At 43.9% G+C, this 13,449-nt stretch overlaps 1 protein-coding gene across 1 annotated transcript in view; it reads right to left on the bottom strand.

Annotated features, from left to right (window-relative positions):
- LOC150068346 (olfactory receptor 7E178-like) overlaps positions 1–13,281 on the bottom strand; it is a 42,372-nt gene extending 29,091 nt beyond the window's left edge. Inside the window, exons 1-2 of the mRNA XM_090323241.1 lie at positions 13,262–13,281; positions 11,485–11,585 (exon numbers count right to left, since the gene is read on the bottom strand). Coding sequence (XP_090179367.1) covers positions 11,485–11,585; positions 13,262–13,281 — 121 coding nt within the window. The remainder of the gene's footprint in view (positions 1–11,484; positions 11,586–13,261) is intronic.
- Between the last annotated feature and the right edge of the window lie 168 nt (positions 13,282–13,449).

Below are 13,449 nucleotides of genomic sequence, written 5' to 3'. Positions count from 1 at the left end.
GATGTCCCTCAGTTTATGAGTAGATCAATAAGTTGTGGTATATGTACACAATGGAATTCTATGCTGCTGTCAGAAAGAATGGCATCACCCCATTTGAAAGGAAATGGAAAGACTTAAAAAATCATATTAAGTGAAGTAAGCCAGACTCAAAGGAACTTAGGCTCAATGGTTTCCCTCATTTGTCATAATCAGTAGAAACCTTGGGCTCCACTAGCAGAGAACTGCAATAGAGCAAAACCTTGATACATAAGGCCATATAGCATGAAGCTAATTGAAAGGACCTCCAGGATATTGAAACAAAAGTCATATAACGAATGATTGTTGTCCTTAATGTACTATGTTTCCTCTCATCTCCTTTGCTATCCCTTGGGTATCTCATATTGTTATAGTATCTCACTTTGTTATGTGATATATTGAATTTATTTGTATTTGGTTATTTGAAATTTGATTGTTTCTGTCTTTCTTGGCTTATGCTTATTTGCTTTACCACTTAAGTCACAGGACAATTTCTAACTTTTCTATGTATGTGGTTGCAACAAATCAAAATGGTGTTTGTTCATTCTAGGCACGTACTCTACCAGTAGGGCCCCTGAGGGGAGCTAAGTTCTGTGGAGATAACAGGCGCCTATACTTTTTGCCCAGTTTGACTGGAACCTTGGTTTTCAGATCCTTATAGTATCTGTCCTGGCTGTCCCTCCCCTTCCGACAGCTTCACCTGAAAGTTTCTCCCTCTCTCATGGCAGCCACGCCCTGGTGTCCCATCTAGGATTATCCCAACATACACCTCTCCTGGCCTTCCAGCCATGCCTTCCCCATAACCCCCCAGGCACCACTTTCTCCTCCTCTTGGCCCCCTGTGTCAAAGACATGCACCAAGATTCCCTTGCCCCATGATGTGCTGTCCTGGGGCCTGGTTGCTTCTGGTGGGTTAGAAAGCCAGCTGAGTAGGTTGGAGGGAGCTCCTTCTGAGTTAGTTTACACAACCTATCTGGCTTGGTTTCCTGGTCCCGTTGGATGTTCTGCAGAATGAAGTAGAGGGAGATGGGAATGTCTCACACAACCACCCACCCACTATCCAGGGCTCTAGGACACAGCAAACAGAAGCTGGGGTTAGTAGGGTCTCTGCTGAACTGATCATTATTAGCATAGAATGGTTAGTCTGGCACCTCATGCAGAGAGCAATTCGTCTTGGATTTGAAATTTTCTTGTGCTCATTGCTGTATGTGAAAATTGGTCATAGCCTTCAGAAACTTTGAGGCAGGTATTTGATGTGGTAGTGTAATACTCGTTAGTTTTCATTTCTTTTGTTGTTTTGGCTCAAGTTAAAGCTTTATTATAGGCAAAACCCATCAATGTTCCTGTCTTGTAAACATACTGTCCTAGCATAAGACTCAGTAACATTGCACCTATAAGGAATAGTAAGCAGTCTCTGTGGTTTATGAATATATTTCGATCAATTTCACCCCTCCAATATTGTCACTGTCCCCTACTGACACCTTCATTCACTCTTCATAATTTTGTAGGATATGCATTGGATGCTTGTTTGCATTCTCCCCAACTTCTCCTCTTCATCTACCCCTTGATGCCACTCCAATCCTGTCCAGTCCCCACTTCCTGGTGTTTATTTCTCTGAACATTGATTTTCCCTTTCTATGGAATTACACCATTTGAAATCTTCTGGACTCTACCATGTATCAGTGAATGCATTTGTATACAAGATCATACAGCCCAATGTATGTACTAAGGAGTTTGTGAGCTAAATGAACCTTGCACATACAAGGGAAAATATAGATCCTGTATCTCTCTGAGCCTAACTTACTCTCTTTAACATAATTTTTTTCCAGATCTTTCCAAATGATACAATGTTGTCCTCACTAATGGATGACTATGTATATATACCGCGTTTCCTGGCTCCATTGGCCCACTGAGGGTGCTCTGGGATGATTCTATCCATGTCTGATAATCTACCAACAGCAGAATCCTCACATCCTTCATATTGTTTTTTTCTTTTTCTTCCAGGCCACTGTCCTCCCATATGGCTGCCCGGTTCCTCATCATAATGGGGAATCTGTGCCACTAAGAATCCTTCTCACATCAGTAGGGCCTCCGGGCACTTATTGCTTTATGTTTCTCATCCTCTGGATCATTCCAAGGGGTGCAAGTTCAATTCGTTCCCCATATTTGTGCTACAGTGAATCCTGGGACTCTGCTAGATCATATGGGAACATCAAAGAAATGTTGCATGGGGACTCAGCTGGGTGTTTGCAGGTATTTCATCCTGGGAAGTTAAGGATATGTTTGTATGAATAATGATCATATAAATAAAATAATTATAAAATAAATAAAACTCGCAGGGTATAACAATGATATTCTTGGTGATGTTTTGTGTGGATGAATTGTAGAACAACACAAATATTATAAACGTTACTGCAGTTTGTCCATAATATGTAAGGCATTGGTAAAGCATATTTTCATGCCAATGAAAATGAAAACAGAAAGGTTCTGCCCTTCATCAAATAAGTATAAATGACCAAAGTTTAAATCTATAAATCTTCTCATTAGAGAAAGCAGTTTTCAACCTGGCATGGATTTTTTTTATTCTGTCAGCTCTGGGTGTCAAATGTCCAAAACTTGGCCTATTAATACACACAGGTTGGTTAATTGTGACCTATGCGTATTAATCCTCCAAGGCCATATAGAAGTCAAGGATGAACAGTCCCTCTCCTGTCTCCAGGACACTGGTCCTATATCTGTCTCCTCATCACCACCATCTCTGCTCCTTCTGTGTCTTCATCTCTCTCCTGAGGACAGAGGCTGCACTTGTGCTGAGCACCAGATCTGGGTTCCTCAGATCTGTTCACCTGGGCCATAGCTGAGGAGAGGAGCAGCTTAAGCAATTGAGTGGGGTGGGATGGGTGGTGAAGGACTTCAGGAATGTCTTTTCTGCAGCATGAGAACAGGTAGGATGGTTTGGGCATCACAGGGGGTGAGGATGCCCATGTAAATCACTGCACACAAGGGGACTGGAATGTGTATGTCCTCAGTGAACTTGCAGGTAGGGTTTGAAGGTTAGGGGTACCAGTATACGTAATGGAGAATTATTTACCTACTGTACTTTTCATTCTCATTTGTGGCTCAGCAAATGCAAGAGGATGTTACATCAATGAAACTACTGGCGGATATGCCTTGTGTCCCTCTCGGAGATCTGGTTCTTAGGCCATTCTTTCTCATTTCATATGCTTAACCTTCTGTGCTGTTTGTGTGTGTGTGTGTGTGTGTGTGTGTGTGTGTGTGTGTGTGTGAGTGTGTGTGTGTGTGTGTGTGTCTGTTTATGTGCAAGTACATATGTAGGTTCGGTAGCTTGAACTCAGGGCCTGGTTGCTGTCCCTGAGGTTTTTTCTCAAGGCTACAGCTCCACTTCCTGCTTTTTACTAGTTAATTGAAGAGAAGGGTTTCTCAGACATCCCTGTCCCAAAATGGCTTCCACCTGTGAATCTCAGGCCTCAGCCCCTAGAATAGTTAGGATGAGAATTATGAGCCATCTGCCTCTGAAACAATGTATATTTTTAAAGAGCAGGCTGTTTACTTTTCTCTTATTCATTTGGTTAAACAACAGATGAGTTGATGAAAGGATTTATTCCATCAGAATCCTTTCCTACCATACTTTACTCAATTGGTTTGTGAATTGATACATAAGACCCTGTACGTATTCATACACCTTGATAATTGAGATCTAATTTCCATGTTTAAGAGAATGTTCAGTGTTCTTTGTTTCTATGAGCCTGACTTATTTCACTCAATATCACATTTCCAGACCTACCCATTTCCCCACAAATACCATAATACCAGAAAAGGCAAGTGCAAAGGAACCAGAAGTAGATTTGTGGCTGTTTGATGTCAGAGATGAATAAGAATCGGATGGGATTGGGTTTTTTCATTGGGATAAAAATATTTACTGCAGTAATGGGTGGGAATCTGCTTTGTTCTCCTAACCCAATATTACCCTAGTGGCTTGACCTACTGCTGGCCCTTCCCCCAGTGGATGGTCCACAAATCCTCCAGCCCAGTTTACCACCCAGAATCTCAATCTCTATAGGGAAGCCTACTCTCCCACCCTCTCAATGGATAGGCTTCCTAGAGCCTAGTTCTGGGCACTGGCTCCAAAAATAGGCTCCTAGACAGAGACATGCATCATAAATGTGTAAAACGTTTAGATCCACCCCTGCTGTCCTGGAACCTGCTCCCCCCACTACACAAGGGTGTGCTGTATGTCAGGTGATCTTGCTCTAGCCAGCCCAGTTGTTCTTTGCTTTTCAACACAGCTGTGTGTCACACGTAGAAACTTCACACGTAGAAAAAGCCTGAGGAACAAGGCGTCCCATAGTGAGAAGTAAGGGTATGCCATACTTCACCAACATTCATTAGTATATTGTATTGCATGGGTGGTGCAAAATTCAAACTTGTATGTACTTGAATTTCAAATGTATACAGTTGACAATTTCTGGATATGTGTTTCATTTTCCTAACAAGATGTTTTTTGTTTATGAGCAGTTGCCCAAGTGATATAGAGGCACGAAATCTAACCCAGGTTACAGATTTCCTTCTCCTGAGAATCTCAGAGAATCCAAAATTACAACCCATGCTCTTTGCGCTCTTCTTGTCCATGTCACTGTGCTGGGAAATCTGCTCATCATCCTGGCTGTCAGCTCTGACCCCAACCTCCACCCCCCCATGTACTTCTTCCTCTCCATCCTCTCCTTGGATGACATCTGCTTCATCTCCACCACTGTGCCCAAGATGCTGGTGAACCTGCAGACTCACAGCAGAGCCATCTCCTGTGCAGGCTGCCTCACACAGATGTGCTTTCACATCATTTTTGGCTATATGAATGTTATGCTTCTTACTGTGATGGCTATGACCACTTTGTGGCCATTTGTCACCCCCTGAATTACCCTCTCATCACGAATGCTCGTCTCTGTGTCTCCTTGGTTCTTCTGTCATTTTTCATCAGCTTCTTGGATGGACACCTGCACATGTGGATTGTGTTACAAATAACCGATTTCAAGGAATTGGAAATCCCAAATTTCTTCTGTGACCTTTCTCAAATCCTGGAACTTTCCTGTAAATACACATGCAAAAATGCTATTTTCAAATATGTTGCTGCTACCATATATGGATTTCCTACAATCTTTGGAATCCTTTTCTCTTACTGTAAAATTATTTCCTCAGTGCTGAGAATCCCATCATCAGGAGGGAAGTACAAAGCCTTCTCACCTGTGGCTCTCACCTGTCAGTGGTGTGTTTATTCTTTGGGACAGCATCGGGTGTTTATGTTGGATCAGCTGTGTCACATTCTTCCAGGGGCAGTGCTGTGTCCTCAGTGATGTACACAGTGGTCACTCCTTTCCTGAACCCCTTCGTCTACAGCCTGAGGATTAGGGACCTTAAAAGTGTCCTGAGTAGGTTGTTGAAACCACTAGCTGACATCAGGAGGTAGAAAATCCATCTGTAATATGGTTTTTTTAATTTTATTTAATAAAAGGGTAACATGATATTCGTCAGACAGAAGGTGCATTAATTCACATACAGTGATACACTTCCACATGTCTTGGTCCCATTACTCTCCCCCCACCCCCTCTTGGTTTTCCCCCCTTCCCTGTCCAATTTCAGAGGAAATTGTTTTGCATAGGAAAACAAGTAACCCTCATTCCTGTAAATCCTACCTGTCTGTACACATTCTTATTATTTGTCTGGTTTCATTAGTGTAATTGAAGACAGAGGAGCCCTGTGTCAAGGATATTCATGAGGAAGGATTCATTTGTTTTTAATGTATAACATTTAGTTTGTAATAGAGCAAAATCTTGTTGCATAAGGCCATATAGTATGAAGCTAATTCAAAGGACCTCCAGGATATTGAAACAAAAGCCTTATAACGAATGATTGTTGTCCTTAATGTACTATGTTGTTTCTCATCTCCTTTGCTGTCCCTTGGTTATCTCATGTTGTTATAGTATCTCACTTTGTTATCTGATATATTGAATTTATTTGTATTTGGTTATTTGAAATTTGATAGGGAAGGGGGGAAAACCAAGACGGGTAGGGGGTTTGGGGGGGTAAGGGAAATGGGTACCAAGATATGTGAAAGTGTATCAATGTATGTGAATTAATGCACCTTCTATCTGGCAAATATCATGTAACCCTTTTACTAATTACAATAAAAAATGCAAAATAAAAAGAAAAGAAAGAAAACTAAAAAAAAAAACATCATGCATGTCTGAAGATGGTCACGCCACAAACTGAATTTTACAATGATTGGATGCGTATATTCTATTATGGATATTTTACTGTTGCTCCTCTCTGGGGTAGCAACACGGGAACAGGGAGGGACACACAGGGCCAGCCTGTACTCCCCCGGGAGCTGAGCGACGTGGTAAGTGTCTGTGACTCAGCCCTCCCCCAATTACCGGGGAAGAAAAAACCACGCTGAGTCAGAAGCAGTGTTAACCATGAAAGTGCACCAGATCCCTCTGCTGATCTCTGCTGATCTGATCTGCTGTTCTCTCCTGTGCTCTGATGCTCTCATGCCTTTATTGCATCAGACAATTAGTTATGTACTGTTGGGGTAAGAGAAGGTGGGAACTGGGAAGCTAGCCACTAGGAAGAGGGCCTCTGTGCTAACACTAAGGGTCTGGGTAGGTCTTTCAGGTACTGGGCTGGACAGGTGGAGGAAAGTGTACGAGACCTGAGCTGCTGTGAGATCCGCGAAGCTGCGGGGGGGTTCCATCGAGTCACGTACACAGAGTTGCCTTAAGAGAGGTATGCAAAGGACTGAATGCCAGGTCAAAGCCCCTTAATTGCCGCTGAGCCAGAATTAGGCCTCAGAGATGGAGGTTAGGCTCCCAAATTCCCCCTTTTTTGTTTATTAGAACAGGGGGGACAAGCGCGCGTAGCCCCTGTCTTAGGTTGTCCCCTTCAGGGGATCTTACGAATCACTGAGTGCTCTGCGGCCTTCTGTCCCACAGTACAGATCACCCCCGGGCCTGTCTTAGGTTGTTCCCGCTTCAGAGATCTTACCCATCATTAGCTCTCGGCGAGACATCTAAGGGGAGTCAAGGGATCCCTCCTCGTTATAGGGCTCTCCTTGGTCATAGGAGTCATTGGCATCGGTAGCAAGCCTCTGGTTATGCACCTGTCCGTTCATCAACTGAATGGATTCTATCCTGCTTTGAATGAATTGTAACCTTATTGATAACATAGGGCCCAAAATTAAAAGTAAGAACAAGAGGAGTATAGGACTAAGAAATGGAAGGACATAGGGTAGCCACCTGCCCAGTCTGGTCCAGAGGAAGTTGATGATGGGTATTTTGACTCCAAGAAGAAACAGGGTCAGCACTGTAAGTCCATTATTTATTCTGAACAAGAAGAGAGAGAGATATCCTCAGGAGGCAGAGAGCCTTCTGGGTTCTCATCAGTATTATTGGGGTCCCTCCATATTTGGGTACAATATTTAAGATTCCTTGCAGGGACCCAAATTGGCTTTGTTTCATTACTGGGGAAAACACAACCAAATCCTCTTCCAGCTGTAATGAGGGGATCTGAGCCCCTCCACACCCCATTAAGTGGGTCCTTCCTCTGGACATAGACAGTTCGATAGGGAATAGAGGTTGTCCAGTGTTTCTGGAAGGGTGAGAGATGTTCCCCTTTGGCAAAATTTAAAATATTGAGAGTAAACAAAGTCATCTTTAGCTGATCATGGGGGGTGTATTCCCCCTTTTTGGTTTTATTAATTGAGATTTAAGAACATGGTTATATCTTTCTACTATTGCCTGTCCTCTGGGATTATGAGGGATTCCAGTAGTATGGGTAATTTGCCATTGTTTAAAGAAGTCATCAAGAGACTTGCTTACAAAACAGGGACCGTTATCGGTTTTTATTTGGTCTGGCAATCCGAGAGTAGCAAAATATTGAAGAAAATGACTGATAGCATGTTTAGCTCTCTCCCTGTAATGGGCTATAGCCCAACAGGCATGGGAAAAGGTGTCTATTGTTAAAAAAATGTATTTAAGTTATCCACAAAAGGGAAAATGTGTAACATCCATTTGCCACAGATTATTAGGCCTAAGGCCTCGAGAGTTAACACCACCCATTTGGAGCAGTGGAACCTGTACGAAAGGGCGGCATGACTTACAGGTCCTAATAATCTGTTTTAGGTCTTTAATAGCAACTTGGGGAAATCAGTGGTATAGTCCCCTCCAGTTGACATGCATGAGCTGATGGAAAGAGATAGCCTCCTGTAAAGTGTAACATTCAGGATTGGAGGCTAACTGGTCAGCGAGGGCATTGTCTTTGGTCAAAATAGTTGGAAGGCTTTGATGCCCCCTCAGATGTTGAATAAACATAGGGGCAATCCTTTGTTTGAGCCAATTTCTATCTTGAATCATCAAAGGAGTGATGGGTTACTATCAAGTTTAATATGAGCTTCTATGAGTTTAGGTAACAAATTGACCACATAAAGGCTATCTGAGAATAGGTTAAGAGGACCAGTAACCTCAGATAGAGCTAGGACCACAGCGTAAAGTTCCTTAAATTGTGCTGAGCCCTGTATTTCGTGAGACAGGGTCACTGCAGGAGAAAAATTGCCTTTACCTGGGGAGAAAATAACAACGGAAGCCCACATCTTGCCTCCATCCGTGAATACGGTGGGGGAGGAGGGATTGGCTTCACTTACAAAAAGTTTTGGAGATCGCCACTCCAGCTGACTAAAGGAGCTCATCCATTTATGGGGAACATAATGACAATCCACTTTACCTGGAAAGCCTTCTATGGCTATTGCTAGTCTAGCCTTATTTCTTTGTAGCCAAGAGAAATCATTAATCCTAAAGGGGACAAAAAGAGAGCGGGGTTCACTCCCAAAAAGACAAGTGGATAAATCTCGTCCTTTGAGAATACAATCTGCCATCTGGTCAATCATGGAGTAAACTCTAGGTGTTCCTCCGACTGACAGGTGAATCCTGTGAAGAGGTTCCCCTTCCTGGCCTAAAAGGGCAGTAAAGAGGATCTGTCCTGATAGGACATAGAGAATTAGGGGCATAGCAGGATCATACCTCTTTAAGGCTGCTTCATTAATAGCTAATTGAATTTTATTTAGAACCTCTTTATGATCAGCTGATAATGTTACTCTGGAGGTCAGATCAAGACCCTTTAGGAGACCAGAAAGAGTTGTAAGGGTTACAGTGGTTGTGGGGATCTATGGTCTCATCCAATTAATTTCACCAATAAGTTTTTGAAGTTGGGGCAGGGTGTAAGTGTCTTGGATAGATAATTGGGGTTTTAAAGGAGACACTACGTCCAGTGTTAGGACAGATCCCAGGATTTTAAATGGGGGTATCTTTTGGATTTTTTTCTGGGGCAATTTGGAAGCCATTATCTTTTAACAGTTGGAGACATTTATTAAAAAGACAATCTAAATGCTGAGTGTCTGGGCTTCCTATAATGATATCATCCATATATACATAGAAAAGTGAGCCTGTCTCCTCGTTAAGAGGGCATAAGTCTCTAGACATGTAATCCTGACATATAGGAGGGCTATTGGCCATACCTTGAGGTAGAACTATCCATTCAAAACAAAAATCAGGGTCTTTATAATTTAATGAAGGAAGGGAGAAGGCAAACTTCTCAGTATCTTCCGGGTGGAGAGCAATAGAGAAAAAACAATCTTTGATGTCTATGACTATGAGATATTGGTCATTAGGAATGGCAGGTATCCAGGGCATCCCCCTTTGGGGGGTCCCAAAAAGTTCCATCCTCTTATTTATTTTTCTCAAATCTTGGAGTAGTCTCCACTTGCCATTAGGTTTTTTTTTTTTTTTTTTTTTTGCCAGTCCTGGGCTTGAGCTCAGGGCCTGAGCACTGTCCTTGGACTTTCTCAAGGCTAGAGCTCTACCAGTTGAGCCTCAGCACCACTTCCGGCATTTTCTATGTATGTGGTACTGAGGAATCGAACCCGGGTCTTCATACATGCTAGGCAAGCACTTTAACCACTAGGCCAAACTCCCGGTCCCGCCATTAGGCTTTTTAATCACAAATACTGGGGAGTTCCAAGGGCTCAGAGACTTTCTTTTTATGCTCAACTCTATCAACAAAAGTGGACAGGTCCTCTCCTGGTCTTTGGTTAATTCCTGCTATCTGAGACTGAGAGGGACCTTCCTTCAGTTTTCTCCAGGCCACTAGGCCCAAAGCTCTAATCTGATCCCGATAGGCAGGGGGGATTTTGGCCTGCTGGACCCCCATTGAGTATTGATCAGAGGTCCCTGCAAGCATCCCCAAAGTAATGGGGATTACAGGTTGCGCGTGTTGGTTCCTCTCCGCCTGTTGGCGGCATTCTTCTTTATACAGGGCACACCGCTTAATGAAAAGCGGGCCTGGAAGAACTGCTTTGGCCAGAGTCATCCAATTGGCCGCAGTACATGATTGATGAGCAAGGCCTTGGAGGATTGTTTCTGTCCAAGGAGCATTAGGGCCAACTTCTAAGACAGCTTTTTTGAGTTCCTTAAGGTCGCCAGGCTCCCAGGGATACCTGGTTGCAGGGCGGTTACCGCCCAGGTCAATATTAACCAGGAATAGCTGGCAGGACTCCAGGCCAGGTTCAAATGGTGCCTCACTAGTGACACTGTCTGTTGGGGTCACGCTCTCTGGCCTTTCTGACACACTTCCAGACAAAGACTGCAATATCTTGTGGACCTCAGAAGCACCATGCAGAAGCCTGTCTGGTGGACTGAGCCCTGGCACTGTGGGGGTTGGGAAACTAGCAGGGCAGCCCAGGCCCAGACCCTCCTGTGAGATTACTGATGGTGGATGGAGCCCTTGTGCCATGGGGGTTGGGAAACTAGCAGGGCAGCCCAGGCCCAGAACGGAGTGAGGCTACTGAGGGTGGATGGAGCCCTGGTGCTTTGGGGGTTGGGAAACTAGCAGGGCAGCCCAGGCCCAGACCCTCCTGGGAGGCTGCGGAGGCCTGCAGGCCTGGGTTTGATGGGGGAGGGGCGAAGGGTGGCTCCTTAGCATCTCCCTGAGGGGAACTTGGCCTTTCAGTAGACAATGAGAGATTAGCATCTCCCCAGGGAGTAAGGGAGGCATCTGGCATCTCTGTATTAACTGTGTCCCCGGGGGCCTCAGCCCTCTGGTTGGAATGTTGAGGAGAAAAACTAGACTTTAGAGCATACAAGACTGGATGAACTCCTGGTGGAGGAATCTCCCCTTGATTAATCTGAGCTTCTCCAATTAGTTGCTCAATTTTGTCCCAAGTATTCCAGTCTACCAAGTTGCTAGTTGGCAGCCACGGGGTGATTGTAACTAAAGTATCCCAAACTTTAGTTGTCTGTGTAGCTAAAATCTCTAACCCTCCACCCATAAGGAAGAGCTTAAGAGAGTCAAGGGAAGGGTCATTCTTAGAAAGATTCTTTCCCATATCTTATGGAAGTACACTTACCCATGGGTCCGATTAGCTCGTCGGTGGTGAGTTTCTCGAGCACATGGAGCCCACACACAGGCGGAAAAGTTTCCTCACATGGGGCACCAGCTGTTGCTCCTCTGCAGGGCAGCAACACGGGAATGGGGAGGTACACACAGGGCCAGCCTGTACTCCCCCAGGAGCCTAGCGAGATGGTAAGTGTCAATGACACAGCACTCCCCCAATTACCGGGGAAGAAAAAACCATGCTGAGTTAGAAGCAGTGTTAACCATGAAAGTGCACCAGATCCCTCTGCTGATCTCTGCTGATCTGATCTGCTGTTCTCTCCTGTACTCTGATGCTCTCATGCCTTTATTGCATCAGACAATTAGTTATATACTGTTGGGGTAAGAGAAGGTGGGACCTGGGAAGCTATCCACTAGGAAGAGGGCCTCTGTGCTACCACTAAGGGTCTGGGTGGGTCTTTCAGGTACTGGGCTGGACAGGTGCAGGAAAGCGCTCGAGACCTGAGCTGCTGCGAGATCCGCGAAGCTGCGGGGGGTGGGGTTCAATTGAGTCACATACACAGAGATGCCTTAAGAGAGGTATGCAAAGGACTGAATGCCCGGTGAAAGGCCTTTAATTGCCCCTGAGCCAGAATTAGGCTTCAGAGATGGAGGTCAGGCCCCAACATTTTAACTCAATAAAAGTGGAGAAAAACAGATCATTTTGGTTTGGTAGCACTGGTGTTTGAACTCAGGGTTTTCTCATTTCTTGGCTAATGATGGAAGGCCAGCTCTTTTGTTTTTAGTTATTTTATAGATAGGCTCCAGGGCTTTCTTTCTTTTTGGGTAAAGGCAGGTGAACTCAGCTTGGGCGCTGTCCCTAAGCTCTTCACATCAAGGCCACTGCCCATTATTGACCAATGCCCCACTTGCCATTTTCTAGAGGTAAATTGGAAATGTGAGTCTCAAATCCTTTTGTGCCCAGGCTGAGTTTGGACCTTGATCCACAGATCTCAGCCCCTTGAGAAGCTAGGATTACTGGCTTGGTCCACTCCAACGGCTAGGATCTAGTGCTTCTTAAAGACCAGGTCTGTCCAGATGCCCAGATCTCAGGGGTGAGCCTCTAGTTCTTGACTAATGAAAATAAGGTGGGTGCTTTTTGTGGTTTGTTTGTCTAAACCAGTGCTGGTTCATGAACTCAGGTTCTGGACACTGTCCCTGAGCTGTTTTTGCTCAGGGATATTTTTCTACTCTGTGAGCCATAGCTGCACTTGACAGACTTTCTGAACTGGATGGCTTTGAAACTGAAATTCTTAGGTCTCTGCCTCCTGAGTTTCTTGGATTCTGGGTGTGAACCACAGGCACACAGCTAAATTATTTTTCATCAGGAAAACCAATAAATGAACATTATTTGTGAATGGGTAGAAAAATGAATGTTCCAGAAGGTTTATTGATTTAGAGACCATCATTGAGACAAATCAAATGATGTAAGAGAAATAATGTAAAATGTGTGGCTCATCATGTATTATTTTTAATTATGGGGAGATGATTATGTGCTGATGTTACTTCTGTACTTTGCTCTCCCTATATATTGAACTGAAACCGTTTTTACAAAAGTTTTCATTTCACAGACGTCACTGATGATAGTTAAAAGGTATATCATTTAATGATTTGACTAAGCTCCTTTCTCTCTTTAACACTTTTTATCTTAACTTTGTTGTAGAAACACATTTCAGATTAACATGTCCACACACATGTACAAAGTATCTTCATCAGATTCATCTCTTCCAGCATTCTCCTCTTCCACCTACCCTTTCACCAATATGTACATTGCGATCCAAGTTTCATTTTTACACACATGACCATTGATTATTATGACTGCATTTTCCTGTGGCCTCTTGTTTCCATTCATTTTGGTACCTCCAATGGAACCCCACTCAAAACACTGATATTCAGAATATTTCTGTTGTTAATTTGTTTGAGGACTACTCAAATGGCT

The sequence above is a fragment of the Megascapheus bottae genome, chromosome 1 (genome assembly GCF_031878675.1).
Source record: "Megascapheus bottae isolate mThoBot1 chromosome 1, mThoBot2.hap1, whole genome shotgun sequence".
Classification (NCBI taxonomy): Eukaryota; Metazoa; Chordata; class Mammalia; order Rodentia; family Geomyidae; genus Megascapheus; species Megascapheus bottae.
The sequence above is the reverse complement of the archived record's forward strand: the minus strand, read 5'-3'. Positions and strand labels throughout refer to the sequence as shown.